Source organism: Ursus americanus, chromosome 8 (assembly GCF_024610735.1).
Source record: "Ursus americanus isolate L20-20 chromosome 8, mUrsAme1.1.p, whole genome shotgun sequence".
In the NCBI taxonomy this organism is placed as follows: domain Eukaryota; kingdom Metazoa; phylum Chordata; class Mammalia; order Carnivora; family Ursidae; genus Ursus; species Ursus americanus.
The window spans coordinates 23,461,337-23,475,325 of NC_142134.1; the positions used below are offsets into that span (position 1 = coordinate 23,461,337).

The 13,989-nt window shown below is 40.2% G+C and overlaps 1 protein-coding gene across 4 annotated transcripts in view; it reads right to left on the reverse strand.

Annotated features, from left to right (window-relative positions):
• The window catches only part of MRPL1 (mitochondrial ribosomal protein L1), an 87,397-nt gene extending 82,128 nt beyond the window's left edge, over window positions 1–5,269 (reverse strand). The window contains exon 1 of one of the 4 annotated variants that reach the window (XR_015725436.1): window positions 5,091–5,269. Coding sequence is in view for 3 of the 4 variants with exons in the window: in XM_087864056.1 (XP_087720182.1) it covers window positions 5,091–5,130 (40 nt within the window). In the remaining variant the exon portion in view is untranslated. The remainder of the gene's footprint in view (window positions 1–5,090) is intronic. The other 3 variants (XM_087864056.1, XM_087864055.1, XM_045790182.2) reach the window with 3 other exon arrangements.
• Between the last annotated feature and the right edge of the window lie 8,720 nt (window positions 5,270–13,989).

The window sequence follows — 13,989 nt, forward strand, 5'->3', positions numbered from 1 at the left end:
ATAGCATTCTTCTACTTGTTTACCATGATCCTACTTTCTAACCCTTGAATCCCTCAAGTTAATTGCTGTGTTTGTCCCATTGCATTTAATGTTCCATTTGACTGGGATACACCATCTTCATATATTACCTTAGCCTACTCCTTATCATCAGTTCAAATGCCATCAAAGTCACATGCCTAACAACTTAAGTTCATCCCTCATCTTTCAAGAAAAAGTTGAAGTACAAGATAATCACCAAAACTGAATTCTATGAACATACAGGAATAACATTTGGGGCAGTGTAAGACACCTGTTTAATGTTGGGAATTCTGTGTGGTACAATAGCCACAAGGGGTTCTAAAGGCTAAGGAAGAAGAGGGAACTAGACTAAGATATCTAGTTCCTGCCCTCAAAAATCTCAAATTTAGTGGGCTATGCTGGTATGCAACAATTTAAGAGGAGATCCTCCACATTTCAAAGAAGCCAGCTACCTTCAAAATATCACACATGGTAAATGAAGGAACAGCAATTATCCATTCAAGGTTTGGCAAACACTTCCAAACAATAAACAATAATTCTAATTGTACTAAACAAGAACCCAACAACCTTGGTAAGGTCCTCAAAATAATAATCATCTTGAATACATCAAATGCAACCTACTATAAAGCAATCAACCACTACTATTTAAAATCCCAAGTCATGACAACCAGAAATTAAACTTTTCAACAGAAATCTATGAAACTGTGACAGACTAATAAAAACTAAATCACAAAAATACCACTATAGCTGACCCTTGAACACGGGTTTAAACTGCGTGGGTCCACTCATACAGATTTTTTTCAATAAATACAGTACAGTACTAAGTGTATTTTCTCTGCCTTATGATTTTCTCAATAACATTTTTCTCTACTTTATTGTAAGAATACAGAACATAACACATATAGCACACAAAATATGTGTTAATCGACTGTTATCAGTAAGGCTTCCAGTCAACATTAGGCTATTAGTTAGTTATGTTTTTGAGGAGTCAAAAATTATGGGGGGGGGGGGAGCGGGGAGGGTGGGTGTGTGACAGTTATCATGGTCTGTCCCTGTTTCCCTGGCTGGGGGTAGACTCAATAAAGAAAGAAACTCAAAAAAATATATGCAGATTTTCAACTGCATGGGATTGGGGGGGGGGGCATCCCTAATCCCTACATTGTTCAAGGGTTAACTATATTTAAATAGCACTGTAAAACCATAATATCTGTATTTTCAATCCCTCTAAGGTCATTTCGTCTATCTGTTATTATTACACTTATTTAACACATTTCTTCTCCCTTCACTCTTAGCAGATAACCTCACTTGCTACTTCAGAGGAAACAGAATTATCTCAACGACTTAGGAGCCTACCTGAATCTGTACTCGTTCTCAAAAGTCTCTCTCACCCCCATCTCCAATCCCACCCCTTGGCAGTGAGATGGAAATTACTCCATCTCCTTTCCTAGCTTATTCTTATGGCTGATACTGAAAGCTTAGAGTTCTATAATCCTCAATTTCCCTACGAGGTCTTATCCATCTAGTCTTTGCCTTCCCACTGCACCCATCATAGTCCAGGCCACCATCATCTACCACATGGATTACTGCAACAAATTCCAAACTATTCAATCTTCCACTCTTGGTCTCCTCCATTTCTTTTCTACATACTAGTAGGAGGGATCATTTAAAAATGAAAATATCATCACATCCCTAAAACACCTGGATGGCTTCATCTTGCTCTTTGAATAGAGTAAATTCCTAACAAGGTCCTCCATGAGCTACTCCTAACCTATAGTGAGCTGCATCTAACACTACCCTCTCTCATGCTTGCCGTACTTCAAATAATACACTGGTCTCCTTTCAGTTTCTTTTTTTTTCTTTAAGATTTTATTTATTTATTTCAGACAGACAGACAGACAGAGAGAGCGCGAGCACACGAGCTGGGGGGAGGAGCAGAGGGAGAAGCAGGCTCCCAGCTGAGCAGAGAGATCAATGCAGGCTCGGTCCTGGGATCACGACCTGAGCCGAAGGCAGACGCTTCACGGACTGAGGCATAAAGGTGTTCCCACCTTTCCGTTTCTTAAACACATTGTGTTTCTTAACCACTTTGGTATTTCAAATATAATCTCCCTGCCATCCATAACATTCTCCCCTGCCACGTCCCACTCCCCCTTCCATAGCTAATTCCTAATTAGCTAGTGATCTTTCAGGGACTCTGTTAAACTACTTCTTCAGAAAAGTTTTCCCTGAAGACTCAGAATAGACTAGGTCTCTGACACTCTTACAGCACCTTGTACTTTTCCCTCACATCACTTAGAACAACTGTAATTAAAGAAAATAATCAACCAGTTCATGCCTGCTCCTCATAAATAATAAGCATCACGGGGAGGGAATGTGTATAGCTTATTCACCATGGTTGAATGGAGGAAGGAAATATGAACAAATGAAAGCAAAAACTGGATTCAAATTACTTTAAATATTATTTGTTACAACACATGGAAGAGGGGTGGCACCACATTGAAGATCCATTGATTTATTCATTATTCAGCACACTATGCCAAAAAAACATGTGCTAGCACCACTTTAAACATTTAGTGAACAAAACTGACAAAGATCCCTGTCCTCATGGAGCTTACATCCTAGTGGGAGAGACAACGCTAATAAACACAAAATGGTAGTGATGGAGGGGACCCAGTGGGTAAAATGGGGGAAAGTGGGTTGTAATTTTAAGTAAGATGGTTAAGGTAGACTTCATCAAAAAGGTGACACCTAAGCAAAGCCTTGAAGGAAATGAGAAAATAAGTCACACAAATATCTAGAAAAAGTGTTCAAGACTCACCCTAACTGGGAGAAAAAGTCTTCCAAGGCATAAATGTTCTTGGTGTTGATTAGGGAACAAGGAAGCCAGTGTGGCTAGAGCACACAGAATGAGGGGGAGGGTAGCTGGAGAAGAAGTTAGAGAAGTAAACTGGGTAAGGGGAGGCGGGAACAAGGTAGGCACAAGACGATGTGAAGACCCCAGGCCAGTGCTGTCCAATGGAAGTAGAATGTAAATTACATGTATAATTTTAAATTTTCTAATAGCCACATTAAAAAGGTAAAAAAGAAACCAGTGAAATTAATTAATAAAGATTAACATATTTTATTACAGCTAATACCCCAAAATATTATCATTTCAACAGTTAACCAATATAAAAAATTCAGGTATTTTATTTCGGGTATTAAGTCCTCAAAATCTAATGTGTATTTGACACACTCAATTCAGATTAACCACATCTGAAGTGCTCAACAGTGGATAACAATAAAGACAGCACAACTGTAGGCCATTCTAAGGACTAAGAAAAATGGGGAGGCCCTGCAGAGTTTCAAGCATAAGAGTAACAAGACTTAGGTTCTTAAAGGACCGATTTCATTACTTGTTGAGAATGTAGTGAAATTCAGGTAAGGAATGGTAATGACATGCAAGGTAGTTGCAGTAGTGTAGTGAGAAGTTAGATTTTGGATTTATTTCAAGGGTAAAACCAATGGGATTTGTCAAGTATTTAATGTAAAGTGTGGGGAAAAAGAGGGGGAGTTGAGGATGTTCTGAGGTTTTGGCCCAAACAATTCAAAGGATGAAGTTACCATCAAATGAGATGAGGAAGACTGCAGGTTATGATGAGTCTGATTTTAGACAAGTGTTAACTGCTAATGAGATACACAAGTGGAGATCTAGAATTGGCAGATGAGTTTAAGAAGCTTTAAAATTCAAAAGAGGTCCCAACTGTAGATATAAATTTGAGAGCCATTACGATATAGAAAATAGTCAAAGCCATGAGACTTGGATGAAATCACCAGAGTGAATTTATAGACATGAAGATGAAAGACAAGATCCTGGCTCCTGAGACATTCCAAGGTAAGAGATTGGGGAGAGGAGGAGGAACCAGCAAAGTAATGTGAGAAATGACAGGTGAGATAAAAAGAAAATCAAGAGTGAGGAATTCTAGAAGCCGAGAGAAGAAAACGTGGCAAGGAGAGAATGATAATCTTCAGTTCTCTTTTTGGTTTATTTGATTTATCTAAAATAATGTTATTTCTGTCACACATGAAGAAAATACTGTAAGTCTCTTCAGTAAAGATATACTTTTTGGTTTGCTCGCTTAGTAGTTATCAGGTCTGCTGTGATCTCTTGCCACCACTCTTTTAAACAACTACCCCAAAAACAGAATCCTGTCTTGACACTAAACGTTCCTATAAGAACCTCAAAGAGAAAACTAGTATGTAGTTTAAAATTAAAAAAAAAAAAAAAATCACTGGCCTAGGAGTGAAGCTTCAGTCCCCCCTCCCCCCCCCCCCCGCCACTTACTAGTTATATGCTCATTACCACATACTTTAACAGGATCAGTTTATTCCCCTGCAAAATGGGAGTGATGCTGGCTGCTGCTTCCACCTAAAGAGCTATCTTAATTAAATAACAATATCAGTGTTTCAAAAACACAGAACAAAAATTAAAAAGCACTGTAAAAAAACAAAAACCATAAAACAGCATTGTACCAAAAAAGGGCTTCCTCCTAGACAATAAATTGGAGTTTACTAACTGCTGAAAGAGCTGCTACCAAGAAGTACTACACAATTAGTCTCCAAATGATAAATGTTGATGCAAATTAAACAACGTCTGGACGTTTAAGAATTAGAATTGCCTGCAACGATGTACTCCCAAAGCACCAACAAGAATTCTGTAAAGCGTTGAAGTTTATAGACGTAGATCACTTAAATATACCACCTTTTCCACACCAGAACTCACTTGGCTTGTCACACTCTCCCGCGCAGCCCACACCCCCAGTATTGGAGACAGAACCGCGTCTTCACCTTCGTCCCCACCTGTGGCTGGAGGACTGGCGGTCCACATCCCCCTCCCACTCTACCCCTAGGAAAGACAGCTCCAGAAAGGAGTGAAGCATTTGATAAGGTCGCTTTTAAGCGACCTGAAGAACGTAGAGCCCTGAGCTTTTCGAGCACCCAATGCAGACCCGTGCCTAGGAGAATCCAGCATACAACGGGAGACTCCATACCAGAGCTATTTTCCCCTCAAGCCCAAAAACTCCTTGCTTTACCTCTACCGAGGTATCTTACGGCGGCCGCCATGCTGACCATTCCGGATTGTGTTGACGAAATTGGTCCTACGCTTCAACTTAGAACAAATTTAAAAGGGGTTCCGCTCCGGAATTGGCAGAGGGGGAAGGGTTAGAAAGAGCAAGAGGAAAAGGGGCGGGAACCAAAATAGGCTTTCAAGCCGGCTGGGAACCGCGAACGAGGCGGGTGCCCCGTGGCGGTGTTACAGTCAGTCTTCCGTGCTAGTCTCCCGTGCTAGGACCCTGTGTTTCGTGGTTCCGGTACGGCAGTTTAAACTAACTTCAGAGAAATCTGCGCTTCGTGGAATAGACGGTCCTGTTGGCGTTGCCCTGTTTTATTTCCTTTTTGAGTCTTCGTATGTACTCAGGACGATAATTTTAATATATTGAGAGAGTATCCAGGGAAGCATGAAAAACAAAATCTGAAGAATCTCACCAGCTTCCATCGCCCCATTTCCAGCCTTGCAAAAACTTTAAAATCGCCAAACTTTCCACTACCACCCAACGCGGGTGCCCCACTCACTAACAAACTTTCTTTTCATCTCAACGCGAGATCAGCGTGGTTTTAAGCTCATCGTAATATTAATCAGCTCTACATTTTCCCTCTACTGGCAAGCTAGGCCATTAGGATCAATTGAATAATACTTGAAAAAAGTTATATAACTTCTGGTATTAAAATGGCAGGTCTTGAGACCTGCGCACAGGTTATTAGGACTGAAAAAAAAATATCAGTATCCTTTCCATTACGTCACAGCTGTTGTCAGCGTAGTTTAATCTAAAAAAAATCTTATTACAGATTATATCTCTTCCCAGTTTAAATAAAACCCTCCAGTAACTGCTTCTGGAGCTTCTTTCTGGCCTCAGCTTATCTCCCCAGCCTCAACACACCGCCAACGTCCCTCTGTCCATCTATAAGCGCGCGCGCATATATACGCGCGTGCGCGCGCACACACACGCACACACACTGGAGCTCCCTTCTCCATGAAGCTACCCATGAGAAGTTAGACTGGATCAAAGTAGGAATTTTCCAGATGATTTATTTCATATGTATATATTGTACCCAACTAAATGAAGAATAAGATTTCTAATTTATTCCCCTGTCCAATTAACACCTAAGCAATTACTTCAAAGGTTCCATACCCATTTATGACTGTTACACACACACACACACTCAAAGAACTTGAATCTACCTTTATAACTGTCTTCCTTTTCTCCCTCCTTCTTTTCTTTTCTCTTCCCTTTTCACAAATATGTGACTGTTTGACATGTGTCAAGCAGTGTGCTTGGTTGGCTATGCATACATGCAGCAAACAAAACCAACATAGCCATTGCTCTAATGGTGCTTAAAAACTAATTTCAAGGGACACCTGGGTGGCTAGTCTGTTAAGCGTCTGCCTTCCACTTGTGTCATGATCCTGGAACCCTAGGATCAAGTCCTGCAGGGGAACCTTGCTCAGCGGGGAGCCTGCTTCTCCCTCTGCCTGCCACTCCCCCTGCTTGTGTGTGCCCTCGCTCTCTCCCTCTCTCTCTCTCTGACAAATAAATAAATAAATAAAATCTTTTTTAAAAGACTAATTTCATTTGAGGGTAAATTCAAGAATTGGGGCAAGTCCACCAAATCCATTTTCAGACAAAAAAAGGTGATTAAAGGTGCTTTTCCTTAGCCTCTACAATTCCCGTTTTCTATACCCAGGGTCATTTGGCCCCCATCTGTGTACTTCTTTATGCCTCCTGTTATAATGAGATAACTTAAACACTTAATATTGGGACTCAGAGTAACATGTAGTATGCTTGTAGTAGTGGCCGTATTAAAGCCATGTCCTGTAGAGGTGCAACTTCTCTGATTGCCCACTTGGCCACCAGAACTGGATGGCATTAGTCAGATGGGGTCCAGAATTCAGTTATCCGTATATAACAATATGTAAAGAGGTTATTTAGTTTGAGACTTATTAAAAACTACAAAAATCCACACTCTAAAATGGGAACTCCAGGCCTCTAAATATTTAATATGTAATGAAGTTCTCTCTAAAGAGGGGCAGTAGAGCTCTTGGTTAAGCAATGGTGCTCTGGAACCAGACTTTCTGGGTTTGAATCTCAGTATCATCACTTACCAGCTGTGTGACCTGGGGCAAGTTACTATACCTCTTTGGGCCTCAGTTTCCTTATCTGGGATACAGAGCTGGTGAGATAATTTATTGAGGTACTTACTATAGTACCTGGCACAGAGTAAACATTCATTAAATGCTACAACTTGTCATTAGTGAGGAACCAGTGAGAGCTCTTAACCAGAGAGGCAAAATGAATAAGTTGTACTAGTACCTTTTTTCCATTATCTGCTAAATTCTTACTATAATACATGCTGATACATGTATGATACATGTGCTAGGATGTCACATTCTTTATATCAGAACTTTGATTAGTATTTGCAGGAAGTCTTTAGGCTGTTGTTTATGCACTTCCTTAAAGTTCACTTTAACGCAACTTTTCCCAGTTGATTTCTAGGAAGGTTTATACTCTCCAGGAGTCTTGGCAACATGCCAGCTGCCTGCCTGCTTCACTAACTTCCCTGGGAAAAGCTTTTGATTATTTGCCTAGCCCTATAGTTCCCTTGATCTGTGCTCTTTGCTTTCTTCAACCATCTTTCAGTTGTTCTGGAAACTCCTTTGCAAGAAGAGTCACTTCCCATTCTGGGTTCAAGTTGAAAATGGATTCTCTCATTGGACAAAAATAAGGAACTCGATAACATTTCCTCCTTCAATGGTATGCATCAGAATCACCCAGAAGTCTTGTTAAAACAGATTGCTGGGCTCTATCCCCCAGAGTTTTGATCCAGTAGGCCTGGGTGTGGTCCATGAATTTGTATTTATAATAGGTTCTCAGGTGGTGCTGAGAACTGGTGTAGTTGTCCAGAGACCACATTTTAAAAACCACTCCCTATGTAATATCATGAAACATTTGCATCCATACCTATCATTAACTTGGAGTTGTTTTGTTCAACAATTTTATACTCAGTATAATATAGGCAATAAAAGCATTAATTCCCATATGTGGTACGTCTCTAGGACCAGAATCTACCCACTCTTATCTTCTCCTCTATACAGAAACTGCTATTCCATACCTAGGTTTCAGCTCCAAAACTGTCCAGCTGCCAGCTGGGAGATTTTCTGGTCTCTGCCTATTTGTCTATTTGGATTTTAAGTATTACCAAATCCTAGATTGCCTTCCCTCCTTGTGCTTACTGCAAACTCAAATTATTTTTTATACAGAAATGTCTACCTAGAATAATGATTTCTTAGTCCTAAGGTGGAAAATTTGGGGAGGAATTAGAGCTCATTTTGTCTTGCTCCACACCCATTCCAATATGGAAGTGACTCTGTCCCACAGCCCCTCGGAGACTATTTTAATTCCAGATTGAATTAGGAGATTTAGAACTGTCCAGTGGAATGCTGGTAAATGTTTAACAACTGGCTCTACATAAAATCAACCGATCCACAAAATTCTGACAAGTAGCACTTGGTTCTCCCACAGCTACAGCACACTACCAGGGGTTTCCTAGTAAAAGCCTTTGGTGACTTAAAAGACCTAAACCAGACCAACTTATCCTAGAGCCACACTTCTCAAACCTCAATGTGAATACAAATCACTTGGGAATCTTATTAAAATGTAGATTCTAATTTAGTAGGTCTGGGGTGGAGCCTGAGCTTCTAATTTCTAACAGGCTCCTAAGTGATGTCGATGCAGCCAATCCATGAACCACACTTTGAGCAGCAAGTTCCCAGAACACATCCTAGAATAAAATTCATATTTCTATCATTAGTCTCAAAGCAGAATCTTTTGAATAGGCTCTTTCTTCTTAATACACAGAATAAACTGAAGTGGATTCCTAAATTTCTGGGTATAAACTCCATGGCCTCCATCTTTCAGTAGTGATACTAGAAATATCAGTAACTCCCTGACCCACCCACATCTGTTTCTGGTGGAAATTTCCCCCTCCCACATGAAGAAAATTCCCCAACCCCTGCTATCGGGACCAGTTGAAGCCATCTGACCCAAGGAAAGTCCATCCATTCTGTAGCCACTGAGCTGGCTTGAAAAAAGCTAGGCCAATCCTTTTTCTCACAAAACTGGAATTGGGGAAAATGAAAGACAGAAACGTTTAGGTGGGAAAACCCAACCTATAAGGTCATGAGTAGATTCGAGGCCAGAGAAGCTTTGAAAGACAAGCTGAAATTATTAGTGAGCAGAGATGGCGCATGAACAGAGTTACATGAAGCCAGTCAGTTTTAAGAATAGACTAGAACGAGGATGTGAAGGAAAGCAGAGTTATCATGAAGAAGAGATCAGCCGGCCCCTGAGAGGGAGATAGCGGATGCAGCCTCAGTTCCTGTTACAGTTTCCGTCAAGTCTGCTGTATCACAATGCCTGTCCCTGTGTTCTTGTAAGATCCCTATCTACCATGTATATCCCCACAATAACCCCTATTTGCTTGAGCTAGTGCCAGTGAACTTCTGTATCTTCTAAACAAACAAAGAACCAAAACCAAAAAAAAAAAAAACTAATTAAAATCATGGAATTCTAGTTATTCTGGTCATGATGCATGAATTGGCAGCTCTCTACCAGAATTAGTGGCAAAGCCTTAATCATGGAATCTCAGAGTTTGAAAAGCTTCTGAGGTTTTCTATCTACCTGATGTATTAACCCTATCTATAATTCTTTGCTTAAAGTTACAGTGGCAAAGTTTTGAATATTCTATAAGGTAGTTCACTCCATTTTTGGACAATTCTAATTGTTAAAGTTGCTCCCTATGTTAAAGCTGAAATCATCTTCCCTCTAACTTGGACCCAACTGAACCCTTTGGGTCAATTCCATTTCCACATGGCAAATCCACGTTCCTGGTATTGGTGACAGCTATCAGGCCTCTTAAGTCTTCTCCTCACTTAGGTGAGTATGTTCATGTTCTTACCCACCCACAGTTCCTCCCTTGCATGGCATGGTGATGAAATCTTCTCATTTTCCTAAGATATATTCTGAATTGCCTATGTGTCTCTTAAAAAGTAATCCCAAAATTGAACAAAACACTCCAGAGGAGAAAGGAGCATCACTCCTGGAAAAATTAACACAACGTGAAATTGCAGCAACTTCTAATGGCTTCACTTAGTTCATTGCAATTCCTTTTCTTCTCCGCAGTACTTCTTTATTTATGACTAAAAGCATACCACAAATATCCCAGATTTGAGCTAAACCAAAAGGTAAGGTTCTTGTTGATGAACTTTCCTTGGGTCAGATGGTTTTCTTTCTTTTAGATAAGGTCGAACTGAGGCTGAGTTCAAGCCCCAGTCTTAGGGGTTAACAAGCTCTTTCTCTATCTCCAGACATCTTTCTACGGTGTCAGATTTCCATATTTTAGAAGACCTGTGTCCAAAACAAATATAATGCAAGTCACATATGTACTTATAAGTTTCTAGTAGCTACATTAAAACAGTAAAAAGACACAAAATTCATTTTCACAATTTGTTTAACTCAATATATTCATATCAATTCAATGTGTAATATTAAAATATTGATATAGTTTACATTACTTTTTGATACTGTCTTTGAAGTTCTATACGTATTTTACACATAGAGCACATCACAACTAGGACTAAGTGCATTTCAGATGCTCAATAGCCACATGTGGCTGCCACAGTAACACAATTTTAGAAGAAGAATAACAGCTAACACTTACTGAAAACATACTGTGTGCCAGGCACTTTTCTTACATATTTTAACTGTTTAAATCTTCACAACAACCCTATACGATAGGCACTATAATTATTCTCATTTTACAGATGAAGGAACAGAGGCACTGGGAGGTTAAGTAACTTGCCCAAGTAATAAGTACTTGAGTTGAGATTTCAACCCAGGATGAGACTCCATTCTTAACCACTATTATACATGATCACACACATCCTTCATGCTGGACACTGTGCTGAGCACGATACATAAGAGTATCTTGCGTAATTCCTATTTTAGAGATGAAGAAACTGAAGCTCCAAGAAGTTAGTGACTTGCTGAGGGCCACACAGCTAGTGTTAGAGCCTAATATCAGTTCAGTATATTTGACCACTGTACCCTCCTCCTGCTTCACTTCCCTGAAACTCTGCTGTGTAAACATACATACACCTGTGACTCAATATTTTCGATGCCGATGTTTTAAATTAGAAAATGGCCAGATAATATCAGAGTGTGTGGGAGAAAGTAAATAACATGTAAGCACATGTGTATTATTTTTTGATCTTCAAAGCCGAGCATGTAAGTCACAAGCACCAACAAAACACTAATTAGAGTTAATTTTTATCTTTAACGCATGCAGTGGTAAAACTTGCTTGAAATATTTATCTAAATGTGGAAATGCATTTTTACTTCTTAAATTTATTTTTTAAGAGCCTCTCTTACCCAACTTTTTAAAATTTTTTTTCAAGTTTATTTATTTATTTTTTCAGTAATCTCTACACCCAATGTGGAGCTCGAACCCATGACCCTGAGATCAAGAGTTACATGCTCTACCAACTGAGCCAGCCAGGTGCCCCTGGAAATGCATATTTTAAACATTTTATGGTTCTGAGAAAGGTAACAATACCAACAAAGCAATTCTCGGGAAAATGTTTTATTTTTATAGAAGAGTGTGCCCAACCCACAAGGGGAGGCTGTAAGTAACTGAAAGGATATGACTCTCTTCCTCCCTTTTGTACTGTGTGGCTTTATTGTTTTGTAGACTTAGAAGTGAACTTGACATTTTGTTGTTGCACTTTTTCAGGTCCTGTCTTTCCTTTAGATAAGGTCAAACCAAGGCTGGGTTCAAGTCCCAGTCTTAGGGGTTAACAAGCTCTTTCTATATTTCCAGACATCTTCTTTTTACTGCTTCAGGAAATGAGCCCAAGGGTTTTAGGGAATCTTGGGAATTATCTCTTAGTCATTTTATCTGAAAAATATTGGGCCTAAATACTCCACTCTTCACCCATGTACAGTAGCATCTCATCTTTGTCCACATTGTCTTATTCTGTCTAACAAATTTTCTGGTGTTGCAACTGGGTTAGCATCTGTCTTCTTCCCTTACTTATCAGGTGGTGGAGGTAGAAAGGTGGGTTGGAGGTAGAATGGTGGGTTGGAGGGAATGGTGGGAGAAGGATGGGGAGGAAAGGGACTCAGAGTGGAGGAACCTTTAATAATCCAGAAGCCGGAGGTTCGGGTCAGGCTTTCCTAGCATGGCCAACGCTAGCAAGTTATGTCCCCACTCAGTGCCTTAATCTTTCCATCTGAAAATAGGGATGACAACATTTTTGTGGCACGTGATTCTTCATTGTATTCCTAAGCGTCAGTGACATATTGTTAATTTATGCTAACCAACTACGAATAATTGTAAAGGGTTAATTTTTAATGGACAAATAAAAGATGTTTCTGGCTCCTCTAGGAAAGATGACACGGTTCTAACCCAAGGAAACAAAACAAACACAGATCAAAGACATACACAGGGGCCCAAGGAAAGGGAGTAATGCGCATCCTCTCCATCAGGAAAAGTATATTGTATTTAGAAAAATTAATAAATGTCTCCCTAGGTCAAAGGAAAACAGTAATGGCTGGGATTAGAAATAAGGATAGATGGGTTCCTAAATAACATTTATTTTCAACTGTAATAATCTATTCTAAAATACCACCCAAACTGATATAAAACATGTAATTCTTCAAGAAGACACAAGAATGCATTGCTTTTCTGAACTCTCTCCAGAAGGAGGGCTGCAGAAATTCAGGGAGGGTAAGATGCCCTGGTTCCCAATGTCCCACTCTCGCAAGAGGCCCAGAGCCTTCTGTGGTTGACGGTGAGTGGGGATTTTTGCAGTGTTACCACAACTCGCCACTTCTATAGCATACAGAATAGATTCAGGAAGTAGTGGCTGTGTCATAGGAGGGCTTCACTGAACCCAAGCTGTATGCTTCTCGAGACTTAGACACCCGTTGGACAGACAGAAGAGCTACAGGGTGTCTTTGCTTGGCTCTGAGGAGCCATTCCTTGTAAGGGAGGTGAGAGCATTCGAAGGACACGGCACCAGTGTGGAAGAGAAGGCAGGCTTGAGTGTATGTGCCTCAGGGCCCTGCTTCTGCCCAGTGCCTTACAAGCATGAGTGTTATACCCTGGTCAGGGAGGCAAAAGAAAAATGTGTAAAAGAGACATTTCACTGTAACCACCCAGGGACCCGTGAGCACAGGACTTGTTTATGGGAACCAGGTGGTAACAAAGAGGACATGTGAGAAATTCTTGAATGCACCATGCTGCAGTCTGACACACTTGGGACAGTGATAGCTTTGATGGCTTTGGCTCCTTTCTTACATACAGAAAGGAACCAAAAACAGCAGAGGAGGATAAAAAGGATAGACACAATGTAGTAGCAGATGTGTTCGGGACCACTCAATGTGACAGTCCCTTGCAACAATCAGTGCATCCAGCCAGAGTTCAGGAGCACTGGAGGGTGACAGGTAGAGCCACTCATTATTAGTGGGGTCCTAAAAGCAGAGAAATACCAAGGCTCTAGCTCACCCTTGGTCTGGAAAACACCAGCTGCATGTAGAGACCCATCTCAGAATAAGACAAGCAACTATGATTATTTTTTACAATAATGTTGCCCACTTATGAAGTTTATTAGATCTCATCCAATGTTTGATTTTCCTAGATTTCCTTTGGCCAAGGTTAGCAGGTTTTTTTCCTTGTACCTTTTTATAAAATATTTTTAAAAAATCGAAATATGGCACACAGTACCCTATATCTTAACTTACTATTAGTTGAATTACAGTTGACCCTTGAACAACATGGGGGTCAAGTGTGCCAACCCCCTTTGGAGTCAAAAAT